General features: G+C 64.2%; 1 protein-coding gene across 2 annotated transcripts; it reads right to left on the minus strand.

The window, feature by feature from the left end:
* Positions 1–2,197: 2,197 nt before the first annotated feature.
* On the minus strand, positions 2,198–16,066 carry CCDC88B (coiled-coil domain containing 88B). 2 transcript variants are annotated; one of them, XM_082626859.1, is made up of 27 exons: positions 15,978–16,066; positions 15,543–15,676; positions 15,268–15,379; positions 15,058–15,127; positions 14,922–14,980; positions 14,735–14,818; positions 14,516–14,659; positions 14,196–14,344; positions 13,956–14,037; positions 13,647–13,805; positions 12,955–13,101; positions 12,688–12,796; positions 12,375–12,511; positions 11,163–12,293; positions 7,956–8,083; positions 7,761–7,878; positions 6,918–7,013; positions 6,695–6,835; positions 6,057–6,313; positions 5,568–5,711; positions 5,176–5,362; positions 4,885–5,030; positions 4,556–4,654; positions 4,214–4,365; positions 3,437–3,643; positions 3,203–3,271; positions 2,198–2,389 (listed from the first exon to the last, which is right to left on the minus strand). In XM_082626859.1, exons 1-27 carry the CDS (start codon positions 16,035–16,037, stop codon positions 2,334–2,336), a joined length of 4,377 nt encoding a protein of 1,458 aa, XP_082482985.1. In that variant the 5' UTR covers positions 16,038–16,066; the 3' UTR covers positions 2,198–2,333. The 2 variants fall into 2 exon arrangements, with proteins under 2 accessions (XP_082482985.1, XP_082482984.1); XM_082626858.1 differs by lacking the exon at positions 2,198–2,389 and adding an exon at positions 2,405–2,574.
* Between the last annotated feature and the right edge of the window lie 56 nt (positions 16,067–16,122).

Here is a 16,122-nt window from a genome sequence, read left to right on the forward strand (position 1 = left end):
CGCCGGCGCCGCCTCCCGGCTCCCCGCCCCGCGCGGCCTGAGTCAGGCGCTGGAACGTGACAGCGCCGGGCGGCGGGCGGGCGGGGCGGTCCCGTCTCCCGCAGGCGCAGGGGGCTGGTGCTAGGGCTGTGCGCTCTGGGCCCAAGGCGACCATCCTGGGGACCTGGGAACACCCCTTAGGAGCCATGCCTGGGGTCCGTGGATAACCTGGAGCCTCTGTGGGGCGGACACTCCCAAGCCAGGTGTTGGCCCCAGGGCGGTAAGTCCACATCAGGCTGTGCCCCAAGGAGGGTGGGGGTCCCACTCAGGTACTTGAGAGCCGCCTTCCCCTCCAGGGTGCTAGCCCTAAGGGCAGCCAAGCAGCTCTGTCCAATTCTTAGCCACCAGCGAAAGTGAGGGATTTCATAAAAATCACAACCCACTTGCCTCATTTTTGATCACTCCTTGACCTCAGCAAATAGGGGAGGGGATCTGTCGGTCCCCTTGACAGATGAGCAGCCTGAAGCCACATGGCCACCCTTGTCCAGCTACTGCCAGCACAGCCCCAGCCCTGCACCTCTCACTCAGCGTGGCTCTCGCTCTTGGTGCTGGGCAGGCTAAGAGGGCCCCAGAAGCCGCCCAGCCCAGCTCCCTGTCTATACCCCCAACAGCCAGCGAGACCCTCTCCCCTGCCTTTGCAGGGGAGGCCTGGGGGCACAGGCACCCTGAGGACCAAGCCCTGTCTCTGGGCTCCCCTTACCTACAAGGGGCACCGGGAGGGAGCCCAGCCCGACCCCCAGCAGGGAGGGGCAGCCGATTTTCTAACCGAATCTATCTGAAGCAAGCGGACCTATAAAAGCACCTCAGCCCCCAGCCACCCTTCACAGCCCACCCAGTGCGCGCACCCCGATGTGGCTCCGCCCCTTGTGGTTCCCCAAGCCTGGCACAGAGTAGACCTCGAAAAGGCACGTCAGAGCCACGTAGGGGTGGCCTGCTCTCCCCATCAGGCCCAGAGCCTTGTCCCCCGCCCTGACAACTGACAGGGGCCACCAATAGGGTGGGGCAGCCATCAAAGCCCCCTGCCCTGAGGCCTATAGGAGGGGCTTCCAGCTGCTCAGCCCCACTGGAGGCCAGGGGGGTCCACTCCCATGCCACCAACCTCAGAAACTCAGGCTGAGAGGAGGAAGGCAGAGCGGTGGGTTGTCCCCAAGGGGAGGGCTGTGGAAACCCTGTGAGTCAGGCTGCAGTAGGTCACCCTGGGGAGGCTGGCCTGGCCACCCCTCCCAGCTCTTCCCACCCCCAGATTCAGGTTGCCTCACCTCAACCGGGCAGCCCCACCCTACTCTGGGCGGCCCCAGGTGCCTTGACTCACATCCTGCCGCCCAGGCAAATGGCCCCCTTCCCGGGCGTCAGTCACCCTAGAGGCCCTGGTCAGAGACCCCGGCATCCTTCCCACCTCGTGTGTCCCTCCACAACAGCCCCCGACACCGGGCGACACCCCAAGGGCGGTAAATTCCCTGGGGAGGGGCTCAGCCCCAAAGGCATGGAGGAGAGAGGACGAGGAGGCAGGAAGAAATAAAAGGAGAGAAGAGGGTACAGGGGGCGGGCGCAGGCCCTCTGGGTACTTCTCCTGCCCCACACTTGGGAGCCCAGACCCCACCTTTCAAGCAAAGGCTGAGCCCAGACTCAGACCCCACCCACTCTGCTGGCTACCCAGAACCTCCGCCCCCTCCCCCCACCACTACGTCGTCCAGGCCAGCCCAGCGGGCCCCTCCCCTGAAGAAAGCCCTTTGCTGCCCCATGAAGGGCAAGGAGGCCAACGGCCACAGGCCTCTGCCAGCAGAGAAGGATTCCAGGCCACATGTGTCCCTGGCACCTAGTGGCTCCTAGATGCGACTGATAGACACAGAGCACAGATTCAGGTGGTTGCATCCCAGCTTTATTCTCGTGTCCCTCACATCCCAGCTAAGGCTCAGACATGGGCCCGGGCCACAGTCCCCAGGAAATGGTCCTTGGCTCGCCGTCTGGACCGGGCAGGGGGCTCTCTTGCCCACTCCTGCCTGCCTCCTTCAGCTGGGGGGTGTCCCAGAGACCACCTCCTCAGCAAGGGCCGCATGGCGGAGCCCCAGGTGGGAGCTGTTTGTGGGGGCCAGCCATCTCCCCTGTCCACAAAGTCATCCCAGCTCCAGCTCGGGGCCCCAGTGCAGGCTGTGGAGGACCTGGGGGCCCAGGCCTCCCTGTCCAAGGATTCGCCACAAGTGCCCTGCCTCCCCAAATTCTTGGGCTGCCTGGGGCCCCTGGTGAGACTCCAGGGTCGAGAAGACTCCATTCCCAAGCTCCCCATCCACGCAGTGTCACTGGCTGAGGGAAGGGGCGAGAGTCCGTTTCTCCGATTCCTGCACCTCGACGTCTGGAGGGAAAAGCTCAGCTCAGGCTCGCTCCCTCGGGGGACTCCCGGCTGCCCTGCCAGGCCTCAAACATGCCAGGCCTTCGCTTCGGCTGTTCCCTCTGCCTGGGAAGCCATTCCCCAGATATGTGGACAGGACATACTCTCACCTCCAAGCCTTTGCTTCTCCTTCACCTCCTCCTGGAGACCTGCGTGAGCACCCTAATTAAAACTGCCGCCTGCCCACCCAGCACTCCTGATCTCACTCACCCTGCTCTCCTTTTTTCCCAGAACACTGGCACCTCCTAATATCCTAGGGCTGAGCTGCCCAGTATAGGACTGGGCACGTGAGATGTGGCCGGTCTGAACTGCAATGTGCTTGGGTGTAAAATACCACTGGACTTCAGACTTAGTGTGAAAAAAATAATAGAAAATACCTCATTAATGACCTTTACACTGACTACACACTAAAATGATAATAGTTTAGGCATACTGAGTTAAACAAAATATGTTATTAAAATTAATTTTACACGTCTCTTTCTACGTCTCCTGATGAGGCTACTTAAAAATTTTAAATTACACGTGGAGCTCACATCAGGTTTCTGTTGGATGAGCCGTTGTAGATAATTATTATTTTTATGCATATTATTATTTTTATGCATATTATTTGCTGTCTTCCACCTCCCCACACCAGAATGTTCCCTGCTGTATCCCCAGCTAGCGCATCACCTGGCACGTCGTAAAGGTTCATTGTCAAATGAGTGAATGGGTGACTGAGGCCTGCCAGGGGCCCCTGGCAGGGCAATTACCCACCCTCCCTCCCAGGCCCCCACTCACCCTCTCTGTTGGCATCTGCTTCACGCTCCGCCAGGGTCTCGACAGAGCCATCCCATCCCATGCCAGGTCCTGGGGGGGGGGGCACAAGGCAGCCACTGGGCCATGAGGACCAACACAGAGGCAACAGGGCTTGTGGGGAGACATAGGAGACAGGAAGGAAGCCCCCTCCCCCATGGAGCTGGTGGGTCCACAGGGAACTGGGGGGCTAATGGGAGGAGGGACCCTTTCCCTCACCTTTGCCATGGGAGCTGGGTGCCCCCAGCGGGCCTGGGCGCCGCTGTCGGAATCTCTGCCGCGGCGTGTCCCCGGGGCTGAATGACTCAGAGCTTCGCCCCACAGGAAATCTTGAGCTGAGTTTCCGCCGCTGCCCACCTGCCAGGGTCTCATCCCGCAGGCACAGGGAGCTCTGGGCCCGGCGCATGGGTGCCGGTGAGGGGGACCCTGCAAGAGGCACAGGCAGGGAGGGTATGAGAGCAGTGCCAGGAGGGGCTGGGCAGAGTGGAGGGGCCAGCAGGGAGAAGCTGCACAGGGGCCACAGGGGACAGGCGGCTGCAGAGGTGAAGGCAGGAAGGGGCGCAGGGTTGGGTGAGCGAAGGTGTCGACAGGAGGCTGGACCCTGTGCTGGTTCTGGCACTAACTCACTGTGTGACCTTGGGCAAGGTGTTTCCCCTCCCTGGGCCTCAGTTTCCTCATCTGCTGACAGGGAAAAATGACTTCTCACTAAAGTCCCCTGCTGCTCCGAGGTCCTAGGTACCGCTGTGGTTGGGCAGGATGGCGTGGGTGGCAGCGCAGGCAGAAGAGAGGTGCCAGCCAAGAGGGACACAGCAGGGATGCAGGGCAAAGAGCTGCTGGAACCATCTGGGGGAGTGGGGAGAGGTTGCAGCAGGGCAGGCCAGCGGGGAGCACGTGTGCAAGCCACACAGGAAGACCAGAGGCGTTGGCAAGCCCCGGGGCCAGGGGGTAGGGGACATGGAGTAGGGACCATCTTGGTCACCTGACCCCCAGACCCACCTGTCCCGTCTGCCTCCCTGCCCTCGGAGAGCTCCGTCTCTGGGGGGGCCCCTAGGCTCTCGGTGCTGCCAGCCCCATCGGCCCCCAGGCGCGCCCCCTCCCGCCGGGGCCGCATCAGCCTCTTCACCTTGTCTGCCAGCCAGCTGCCCTTCCTGGGGGCAAGAGGGCACAAGAGGGGGTAAGGCCAGGGAGGAAGGAGGGACAAGAGGGCCACGTCTGGGATGGCAAAGGCCAGGCAAACCCTCACTGGGGCCTGGACCTGGGCTGGGCCAGGGCTCGAAGGGCAGGGCAGGGGCTAGGTAGGGAAGATCCCAGGCCCACCAGGATGGAGGGGCCGCTCACTTGGTCCGGGGCAGGGGCCCAGGCTCCAGCACGCGGTACTGGTCCATGATCTTCTCCACCAGCTTCTGTTTCTCCCGGCGCAGGGCATTGAGCTGGTCCCTGGGAGGATGGGGAGGGAGGAGGTGGGCTTGAGGCCTGGGCAGGAACACGGGGTACACCCTGGTACAACCCTGCCCGTTAACACAGTCTGACATACCCCAGGATGGGCTGATAAATCCCCGCTGCCCCGAGCCCCTGGGGGTCAGCCTCCCCCTTTTCCCAGGCCCTCCCAGGGCGTCTCCCCATAAACAACCCAAGGGGCAGCCATGCCGGCCCCCACGGCCCCTCACAGGTACTCGCGCTGCTCGCGGTGCAGGTGGTCCCGGCTCTCCAGGCTGCGCTCCAGGAGCTCCCGGTTCTCCCGGCTCAGAGCCTGCACCTCGGCCAGCAGCTGCCGGTTCTCCTCTTCCTGGGCGCTCCGGAGCTCTGTCAACAGCTGTCAGGGGCAGGCGGCAGGACAAGCGGGGGTGCTTGACAGGGCTCGGGGCCGCCGCCTTCCACTCTCTGCACGCTCTTGCCAGCCCCCAACGCCCCCTCCAAGCCACCCTTCCTCCCCAGCCACCACCCACCCCTCGCCACACCTCACACTGTGTGGCCAGCCGGCAGGCGCTCAGGTCCAGCTGCTGGTTGGACTCTCGCAGTCGCAGGCTCTGCGCCTCCAGCTGTGCTCGCTCCAGCTCCAGCCTCGCCAGCCGGCCCCGCAGCTCCCCGCGTTCCCCCTGCAGCTCACCTCGCTCCCGGGACACCTCCGCCAGCAGCGTCTGAGCTCTGCAGGGGCAAGGAGAGCTGTTCTCCAAGGGGACTTGCCCCACCCCACCCCCAGGCCCCTCATGAGGGCCAGAGGAGCCTTGATGGGGAGAGGAGGCAAAGCAGGACCCCACAGGGAAAGCGATCAACTCACCACCAACCCACTTCACAGATGGGAACAGTGAGAACTGGCCCGAAGGGCGAGGGGCTGTGCCAGGGCTGGTACCTGTCATGCTCACTCTGCAGCCTCCGGAGCTCCTCCTCCAGGCCCCGCTGCCGATGCCCGTCCTGCATCAGGCGTTCACGCTCTGCCAGCAGGGCCACCTCCTGCGCCTCCACGTGGGCCCTCTGGGCCTGCAGCTGCTCGTGCCTGCAATGAACAAAGAGCTAAGAGGGCCGCAGGGACCGAGGCCAGGGCGTGTAGGTAGCTGGACCGTCTGGACCTGTAAGTCCGTCTTCCCCTAAGCATAAGCCCCGGGGCAAAGCCACAGGGCAGAACGCTGTGCCAGGCACCCACCACTCCCGACCACCAATGAGCCCCAGGGTGAGCCCACCCTGGAAGTGTAAAGAGCCCAGCCACACAAGAGGGCACAGCAATGAAGGTGGGTCCACTGGTGGCACTGCTGCCTTGGTGGCATCAGACCCACCCAAGGAACCTGCTCTGGGCAGATAGGGGGTGCCCAGGAGAGGAGCTGGGAGTTTGGAGGAGGCTCACCGGCCCTGCAGCTCCCGGTGGGCCAGCTCCAGTGCCCGCATGTTGGCCTTGAGGTCGCGGTGCCGGGCCAGCAGTCCCTCTAGCTCAGCCTCCTGCCGCCGCTGCAGCTGTGCCAGGGCCTCGTGATCCCGAAGCAGGGCCTGCTGCTGCCCACGGGTCTCCTCCTGGGAGCGCCGCGCCGCCTGCACCTCTTCCTCCAGCACCCCCAGCTTTCTGTGCAGCTCCTGGCCCTGCCGCTCCAGTACAGACTTCTCAGCCTAGGCCAGAGGAGGGAGTAGGGCCTGCTGGGTGACGTCCCAGGCCAGAAAGGGGGTAAGAGATGGGGGCAAAAGGCAGAGGGCAGGGCAGAGGAAAGGAGAGAGCGGTCCAGGGATCCGAAGGCAGAGACAGCCGTGGAGGGGAGGGCAAGGGGCAGAAGGCAGGGATGGCACAGATGGGGCTGCGGTCGGGGCAGGGAAAGCAGGAGGGGCTGATGGCTGGCTGTGGAGGAGAGGGCTGGAGACGGGGTGAAACGGGTACTGACGTGGGGGCTAGAGGCAGGCAGAGGGGTTACGGACAGGGGAAGTGGCAGGGTCGGGGGAAGGGGCAGGAAGTGGGCAGCGACAGGGCAGGGGACAGGTACGCAAGCCGCCACCCACCTGCAGGCAGCTGCTGTGCTCCTGTGCCCGCTGACTCTGCAGCAGCAGCTCCTGGGCGCGCCCTTGCAGGCTTCCCAGCTGCCCCTCCAGGTGCTGCAGCTGCCCCTGCAGAGCCGCCTTCTCGGCGGCCAGCGTTGCATTCTGCCCAGCAGGGAGGGGGTTAGCCAGTGCCAGGCCTCTGGGGCACACCCCCCAGCCCCGTGCCCACCACGGCAACACTCACACTGCGCTCCACCTCAATGAGCCGCGCGCTCTGGGCCTCCGTGACCCTCGGCTCAGCCTGCTTCTCAGGCCCCTGTCCCACAGCACCCTGGCGCAGCTGCAAGGAGAGGGGGAGTGGCAGCGGCCTGGGCACAGCGCAGCAGACCCTTACCCTCTTTGGCAGCCCTCCCCGGTCACACTGCACCCACGGCCCAGAATCCCGCAGCCCTGCCCTCCTCGCTCCGTCACTCTCTGCACCGTCTCTCGGTTCTGCAGCAGAGCCCAGCCTCTGCCCGAGCTGTTGCTTCTGCACATCCTCCTCCTCCTCTGGGCCCCAGTTTCAACACTGCTTTCTCCAGAAAACCTCCCCCGATCAATCCCACACCTGCCAGCTAAGCAGTCTGCTGGGGGCCCACTGGCTATGGTCGCCTGTGTTCTTGCCTCTGTCCCAGGTGGACAGTGAGCTCCCTGAGGGCGGTGGCAACCTGCTATGGGGCCGCACCAGAGCGGCGCTGAGCCCGCATGCAACAGGGCCATCAGAAACGATTCCCGACTTAGGACAATAGTCGTTGAGCTCAGGAAGTGGTGGAGCCAGCGCATGAGGGACACAGCAGTTGTCTCAGAGTAAAGCCGCCAGGCTCTGCCCATTTGAGGAATGGGGGAGACGAGGCCCGGGCAGAGCCGCCTGGCTCCCAGCACAGTGCTCCCTGCTATAGGCCCCAAATCGGGGCACAAGGCGAGCAACTGGCCAAGATTGAGGGGCAAGACCAAGGGGGCGATACGAGTGCACGCGGCCCTGGCTGTCTGTGTGCAGGATGGAGGGAGGAGTGGGCTGAGGCCCTGGCAAGCAGGGCAGTGGCCTCACCTGGAACAGCTCTTCCTCCAGCTGCAGGGCCCTCTTTTTGAGTGCCAGCAGTGCCTCCTCCTTGCTGGTGGCTGCCACCTGCAGCTCAGCTTCCAGCCGCTGCTCCAGGCCCTGGTACCTGCCAGGAGAAGTCTTGGCTCCCAGCCCTCCCCAGGTCCTTGCCTGCCCCTCTCTGCCCCTCGGGCAACACCCCACCTTTGCTGCTGGAACTCCTGTTCCCGCAGAAATTCCTGGTGCTCCAGAGCCGCCCGTTCCAGCTCACTCTGCAGATGCTCCAGCCGGGCCCCCAGCTCCTGGCCCCGCACCATGGCCTTCTCTAGCTCCTGAGGGCAGGCAGAGAAGCCTCAGAGCCAGAAGGACAGACCACCGCCCTCACCCAGGCCTGAGAGTCAGGAGACCCGGCTTTCTGTCCTTGCTTTGTCACCCTGGGCAAATATCTTTAACCCTTTGGGGCTCTACTCCCCCATCTGTAAAATGGGAACAAGGCCTGGTCGCCTTGTAGAGTGGGTATGAAAGAGCTGGGGATTATAAGCCTGCCAGGGTGTGAGGGAGGCCCCTGGGCCCGGAGTCAGAGACACTCGCTGGGCAAACGTCTTCACCTCTCTGAGCCCATGGTTCCTCACGTGCCCAGTGACAGCTGGATTCACCTACGTTCTGAGGCCACACAGGTCATGTGAGGGAAAGAGGGGCTCGGACGAGGCGGGTCTGGAGAGTACCCTCAGCCACAGGAGGGTGGCCACAGAGGGCAGGAACTTGGTGAAGGCCAGGCCTAACCACAGTGGGAGCTGGGAGGGGGAGGGCCAGGATGCCGCTGGCCAGGCAGCCTGTGGCGGTTGGGCCATACCACTGCGGAAGTGGATAGGAGACCCACTCTGGCCTGTGGGCCCCACGAGGTAGGTCAAACCATTCTGAGGTACGGGGGGTGGGGGCCCTGGCAGGATGAAACCCTGGGGAAGGCCCGACCATGACAGCCGCCCGCCAAATCCTACCTTTGGAAATGGGGTCTACCAACCCGTACTCTGATCTTCCTGGCTTAGCAACCCCACCCAGACCACCGCCCAGGGTCACTGCACTTCTAGACACCCTTGGCCACGGCCTCTCATTGAAAAACTAAGAGTCCCATGTGTCCCTGCTGCCTGCAGCCAGCAGCCACAAGAGCCCCAGGGCAGAGAATAGGAAGAACAGTGGTGCCCAGGAAGACCTGCATCTCGGGCCAGACCCCTGCCCTGCCCCCTGCAGGCTCTGGCCACAGCCTTCAATGCCCCATCCACCATGCCTCCTGCCCTCCCCCTAGCCGGGAGGCCCACTTGGACGAGCCCCTTGGCCCCTGGTTCCCTGCCCTCCTTCCCCTGGCCAGCCACCCCGGCCTGTACCACACCCAGCTATCACCAGGAACTGCTCCACCAGGAAATCTCACTAAATTTCCCTTTGTCCTCAGCCTCTTCCACCCTCTTGGTCCTCAGAGCCGGCTCCTCCAGCCGGCCAGCCCTACCCCTACCTTCACTGCCCACCTGCTGGCACTCCCTCTCTACGGATTAAGCCCATACTGAGTGCCAGGTACTGCCCCAAACTCTCTACGTTCATTACCTTACAGGATCCTGTGACACAGGTATTGTTTTTATTCTGGTTTCAGGTAAAGAAACTGAGACTCTGAGAGGTTAAGTAACTGGCCCCAAGCCACACAGTTGAGTAGGGGATCTGAGATATAATCCAGGTAAGTCTGACAGCATCTCTCAGTCACCTCCTACAAAGTGGACCCCAGAGACAACCTCTTGGCCTTACCCTCTCACCCACACCTCCAATTCTCACACTCCCCAGGCCAAGCCAACAGCCTGTTCCTCACTCCTCTCCATCAGGAGGCCTCTCGGAGCAAATAACTTATCCTCTCCGGATCTCAGTGCCCTCCTCTGTGCAACAGGGATGAAACTGGAAACTGCTCAGCCAGAACATGTGATTCCTCGTCTGCAGCACACCTTCCCCTCAGCACTGTGCCCCACTGGCCTGAACACCCATCCCATTGCCTTGTGGTCTCCTCTGCTTCCCCTGAGGGGCCTTCAGTCCCGCAGACCTGACCACTCTGCTCACTTTAAACCCTCCAGTGACTCCTCATTGCCCTCATGAAAACAGCTGCAACTCCTTCCTTTGCTCATAAGGAAGACAAAGCCCTGCCCTATAGGAAACCTGATTAATGAAGGCTTAGTCTCACCTCCCTCCACTCCCCTCCTCACACTCCACCCCTACAAACTCGGGCCTGTACCTCCTCCTCCAGGAAGCCTTCCCTGACGTGCCCCAGCCTGAGTCCAGTGTGCTTCCTGGACCCCCACGGCTCCCCGCACGGTCCTGTCTCCACCCCAGACTGTGAGTGAGCATCACCCGAAGGACACATGCACTGGCTGCCTGGTATAGGGCCTGGTGCCAAGGAGATGCCCACAAACATGCTTGACTGAATGAATAGAGGGGTTTCCAGGTCTTCTCTCTCCTCCATCTCCCATCCCAGCTCCAGCCAGCCTCACCTGCCACCTTTTTTTTTTTTTTGGCCGCACCACGCAGCTTGCAGGATCTTAGTTCCCCGACCAGGGATTGAACCTGTGCCCCTGCAGTGGAAGCATGGAGTCCTAACCACTGGACTGCCAGGGAATTCCCTCACCTGCCACCTTGACCACTGGCACTGCCTCCTTATGGCCCCAGCTTCCCCTGTACACCAAGGTGACCCTCCCCAAACGCATCCTCACACAGGTCTGCCCACACCCTTGGGTGAATTTCCCTGCCTGGGGATGGAGTACCAACACCTACAACGCTGGTCCAATGTACTTCTCCACCTTCCCCCACATCTCCTGGGCCCCTGAGCATCTCTAATGCCTTCAGGTCTTTGCACATGCTGTTCTCTCTGATGAAATCTCCATCTTTCCTTAGAACCCTCCCCGAAGCCTCCTTGCCCCGACCCTGGCATCAGCTCCCTTTCCCGTGGGGCTCTCAAAGCACTTTGCATGTAACAACCAACGTATCTTGAGCCTTCGCCCAGCATGAACTAGGCTCCTCACGCCATTATCTCCCTTGGTCTTCCAAAGACCCGCTGAGGCAGCTACGAAGAGCACCCCCATTTCACCGAGGGAGGCACCGGGACAGAGCTGAGTAAAGCGCCACAGTCAGAGAGCCAGGATTTGCACCCAGGCCATCTAGCTCCGTGCCCACCTGCTACAGCCATCCCATCAAAGGCAGGGGACATCTGCCCCTCTCCCAAGCCAGGCATGCCTTTGGGAGGCAGGAGGGGACTTCACCTTTCTATTTCCGGCCCCAGCTCAGTGCTGGGCACTCAGCGGCTGCTGATGGAATTAATAACCCCAAACCCAGCAACTGGCCTGGAACCCTGCTTCCTGACCCCGGCTACGAGCCCCGACGTACCTCCTGGAGGGCCTGCCTCTCCCGGCGCTCCCGCTCGGCCTCCTCCAGGTGCAGGTGGCTCTGGCTCTGCAGCGCCTGCAACCGCTCCTCGGCCGCCTCGGCCCGGGCCCGCAGCCTGGGCGCCTCTCGCTCCCACTGCCTCCGCTCGCGGCCCGTCGCTGCCAGGACCTCCGCCAGCGCCCCCCGCTCCCGCGACGCAGCCTCCAGCTCCCGGCCAGCGGCCTCCACCGCCTCCCGCAGCCGGGCCAGCTCCCGGGCCTGGGCCTCCACCTCCCGGTGGGCCTCAGCCTCTGCCCTCCGTGCCTGAGCCAGCTCCTCGGAGAGGCGGGCGGCCTCCGTGCCTCGGGCCTCCAGCCTCCAGGCCTGGGCCTCCAGCTCAGCTCGAAGAGCCTCAGCCTCTCTCCTCAGCCGTGCCATCTCGTCCTTGAGGGCCTCCTGCTCTGGGACACCACTGGCCAGGATCTCCCCTGGGATCCTCCCCTCCCAGGTCTGGGCCTCAGGAGCCCCTTCCACCTTCTGCTGTGGTTTTTGTTGGACTGGGTCCCCGACCATCCTCTCCAACTTCTCTTCATGCTTTCTGGCCTCTGCTCGCCCCTTGGGTAGGTCCAGCCTCTGGTCTAGGGTCTCCTCCAACTGCCCACAGAGGCTGGGCTCCGAGAGTCCGGGTTTGCTCCCAGGGTCCTGCCGTCTCAGCCCCAAGGCCTCAGGCACCGACTCTCCAGTCTCTCCTCCCAGCGACAGCTGGGCCTGAATTTTGATCTCTGGACCCTGAGGTGGGGCCCCAGAGGCAGGGGTCTGGAGAGGGGCTCCAAGGCCAGCCTTCTTCAGGGACTCCTGTGCCTCTACAGCGGGGCCTGACTCCTGGGCCATCGTGCCTACAGGCACCATGACAGCCGCCTGGAGGGGCCTCTCCACCACCTTTGGGTCCAAATCAGATGCCAGAGGACACTCAGCTAACCCCTCGAGGGCTGAATCTGACGCCAGGGGAGCCGGGTCCAAAGCCTGGGGGCCTTCATCCCCTGCCTGACCAGGCAAGCCCTGGGGGCCATGGTCTGAGGCCCGCCGAGTCTGGGGAGCTGAGTCTGGCCCTGGAATCACGGAGTCCTCTCTCGGCTCCTCCAGCAGGGGGGGCTGAGGGCACATGAGAGGGATGGTCAAACCCAGAGGAGGATGCCAGGAAGGACATGCTGATGCTTGGGGGAGGGGACTCACCTGGCCACCTGGCCGCCCCTGCAGCGCCCGGAGCAGGCCTCGAAGCTCCTGATTCTCCCGCTCCAGGGTCCGCAGCCGCCCAGCCTCTGCCTCCCTCACTTCGTCATGCAGAGAGGGAGCTGCTCCTGGCAGGGGCGCTGGGGTGTGGGAGATGAGGTCAGGACCCCTTTGCTACCTTATGGCTCCTCACCCACACCCCCCACCCCCCGACACACCCGGGGGAAGGGGATGAAATCAGGAGCTGTCCCCACTAAGGTTCAGGAAAACACAGGCAGCCTCCCACCCACAGCCCCTCCACTGGGGTCCCACTCACCCTCCCCAGGGGAGCCCGGGGCTGGCTCCAGGCTCCGCTGAAGCTCCAACTCCAGCTCCACGTTCTCCTCTGCCAGCTGGTCCACCTGATGCCGCAAAGAGTCCAGCTCCTGGAGGGGAGAGCAGGGTCAGACAAGCTCTCCCCGCCAGGGCCAGGCCAAGTGTGTGGGCTAGAGGGTCACGAGGGGAAACAAGGAGTAGGAGTCACAGGCATCACCACTGGGGTCACAGATCACTGCGTGACCAGGGCTCACTCTGGGAATCTCACCGCATGGGCCTCGCCCAGCCGGGTCCGCAGCAGCAGGTTCTCCCGCTGGGTCTCATGCAGCCGAGCACAGCGCTCCTGAGCGGCCTCCAGCTGCTCCTCCAGCAGCGCCTTCGAGGCTTCCAGAGCCCCGGAGAGCACCCGCTCCTCCTGGTGGGGGAGCAGAGAGAGCCGGTGGTGCGATGCCCCCAGCACTCCGGGGCCACAGACCCTGGCTCCACTCCCCCATCTGACCCTGCACCCTTGTTGCTCTCCAGGCCCCGCCTCTCCCCTCCATCTGCCCCTCCCCCTCCAAGGTTTCTTCAGGTACCACTTCCCTAGCACCCGGCCCCGCCCTTCTCCTATGTAGGCCTTGCCCCTTCTCCCCAGGAACTGCCTTCCAAGGTCCTTCTAAGCCCCACTTAGCCCCGTTGCTGGGTGCTCTCTCCAGACCCTGCCTCCCCTACAACTGGCCCCACCCTCCTCTCCAGGACCTACCCTTACCCACAGCCTCCACCTCTCCCCTCCATCTGCCCCATCCTCCAGAGGGCCTGTCCCCAGACACCACCCGACCGCGTTCTCCTAGCGGTGACTATTCCCTCCATCAGGCCTGACCTTTCCCTTGGCCCAAATTCGCTCCTCTCGAGGCCCACCCTGTCCCCAGCAGGCCGCGCCCCCCATGCCCCGCCCCCTGCAGCCCCCGTCGCCCGCCTCACCTCCAGCTGGCCCTTGCAGGCCTCTGCTGCCTGCAGCCGTTCCCGGCAGCGTCGCAGTTCCTCCTGCAGGCGGGGCAGGCGGCCGGCCCGCTCCCGCAGCGCCTCCGCCTCCTCGCGGTACAGCTCAGCCCGCTTGGCCTGTCCGGACAGCGCCTGGGCCTGGGCCAGATGGTGCGGAGCTAGGAAGGGCCACCCGCTGGCCAGAGGGATGAGGACGGGAAGGAGCCGGGTTGGGGGAGGCAGTAGGCTGGGGAAGGTGCGGGGAGCGGGTTAGGGAATGCGGCCATGTTTGGGGGCATCTGAGCGCACCTCCTGGCGGAGCCTTCGAATTTCGGCCTCCAAGCCCTGCACCTCCACCTGGGAATCTAGCAGCAGCTCGGCTTTCTCCTCCCTGGAGGGAAGGGACGCAGGAGGGGTCTGGCGACCTCCACCCTCCAGCTCTTGCTAGGCCTGATCCCCATCCGGACCCCACCCAGACCTAAGCGGCGCTCCCTGCCCGCCCCCCACCACCCCCACCCCGCCAGGTCCTTCCCAGCCAGCAGCGCTCACAGCTCCTGCCGGACGTGCCGCAGTTGGGCCCTGGTGTTGGCCAGCTGCAGGGCCAGGTGGTGTGAGGCGCCCTCCTGGGGAGTCCTGGCAGGAGCCTCAGGCAACAAGGGGGCTGCCGGCTGCCGCTCCAGCAGCAACTCAGCCAGCCGCTGGGGGACGTCAAAGGTCAGGGGTCAGGAGTAACCCACCCCAAGAGCCCCACATCTGCCCCGAGCACCACAAGGTGTGTGTGACGGTTGCAGCGCCCCACCCCCAACTGCACCCCCAGCACAGGGCTGGGTCCCCGTGGCCCTCCTCTTCCTCCTCCGGCCGCCTCGTACCTGGGCCCCCACGTCCCGCTCCCGAGCCAGCCTCAAAAGTGTCCCCACCAGGCTCCGGGACAGCATCTCCAGCTCTGGAGGCGCCAGCTCCCCAGGCTCAGGCCCAGCCAGCGCCAGCACCAAGCCGGCCCCGGGCTGGGTCACCTGGAGGCACAGGGAGAGCAGGTCAGCCAAAGAAGTAGGGGGCAGGGTGTCCCAGACGGCCGACCAAACTTGTACCTCCTGGATGGCAGCAGCCAGCTCACTCTGGACCTCGAGGCTGAGGCCCTGGATGTGCCGGATGAACAGTTCCCGGTGCTCACACTGCAGGGGCAGCAGGGGGATGAGGAGGGGACAGTGAGGCTCACACCGGAGTCTCCCACCTCTGTGGCCAAAGCTGGACCCTGCCCTTCCCTGCCCCACTCACCTGCACTGATGCCCCCAGCAGTAGCCTAAGGATGCCTTCCAGCTCCTCCACCGCCTCCTCTGCAGGGTACAAGCCACAAGGGGTTAACGGGCAGGGATAGGGGGAAGAAGCAGGAAGGGGTGGTGGGAGAGAGCACCTGAGAAGGGGTCAAACCCCAGCGCCTGGAGGTCTGGGGGTGGAGACAGGATCAGCAGCTGCAGCTCCTCCTGCGGCGGCGGACAGGCGGTGGACGGGCGGCGGACGGGCGGCGGACGGACGGACAGACCGGACAGGGTGGGAGATGTGAGAAGGGCCTTCCCGCAGGCAGGGGGCTCCCAGGCTCAGCCTCCCCCTCCTGACCCCTCACCTGGTAGAAGTCCCTCAGCCGGCCCCACAGGTGGTTCAGATTCCACACCCGCCAGGCTGCGGGACCATCGTGGCCCCTGATCATTCGAGGGCCGCCTTGGGAACTGGGGGCACTGTGGGCACAGGGGACGATAGGTGGGAAGGGTAACTGAGGACCCACCTCCCCTAAACCAGGCTCTGCCGACCACCCCTCAGGCTCTTCCCACCAGGCTGCCTGGCCCCCCTCCCCTCAAACCCCTCCGCAGATGCCCCGGGTCCCCCTCTGATGCCCCTTACATGATGCCCAGCACCCGGAGAAGCAGGGCCCCGTTGCTGAGGCGTAAGAACCTCGTCTCCGGACAAAGAGGCCCCTCTCCTTCCTCCTCTTCTTCCCCCTCCGGCTCCCCCACCAGCCCGGCCAGGCCCAGCGCCTGTGGGGACACAAAGGAGTCAGCTGGTCTGGGTGGGAGGCCCGCACCGGCAGAGTGAATCCTGAGCCCCTCTGACCTGCCTCCTGAGCCCGCACAGCCTCCTCCTCACCAGTCCCCAGAATGCCACTGGCCACGGGCCTGGACCCCTTTTCCTGCCGCACAGGTGCCTGGACTTCTCCATCCCCACCTGAGCCCCCACCTCCCCTCAGGCCCCAGCTCTGCCCCCTCTCCCCCCACCCCACACCAGCCCCTCCCTGCTGCTCATTTCCCCTCCCCAGACTCCCTCGGACTGCCCCCTCACCCAGGTGGCCAGGCTCCCATTCAGGAAGTCTCTGATCCTGGGCCCCTTGCCCCCATCCATGACGGGGTCAGGGTGTTGGTCCCGCTCTGGCGGCTACACCTGCCCTGAGAGGAAGAGGAAGTCCCCGAGTGGGCCCAGGCCCAGC

This window comes from Mesoplodon mirus (assembly GCF_964341445.2).
Source record: "Mesoplodon mirus genome assembly, chromosome: 7".
NCBI lineage: Eukaryota > Metazoa > Chordata > Mammalia > Artiodactyla > Ziphiidae > Mesoplodon > Mesoplodon mirus.

Coding starts and splice junctions, on each gene's coding strand:
- CCDC88B (XM_082626858.1), bottom strand. CDS start 16,037: ATGGATGGGGGCAAGGGGCCCAGGATCAGAGACTTCCTGAATGGGAGC. Junction 8,084..11,162: donor AGAGGCAGGCCCTCCAGGAG/GTACGTCGGGGC, acceptor GCCTGCCCTCAG/GAGCTAGAGAAGGCCATGGT. Junction 7,879..7,955: donor CAGGAGTTCCAGCAGCAAAG/GTGGGGTGTTGC, acceptor TTCTCCTGGCAG/GTACCAGGGCCTGGAGCAGC.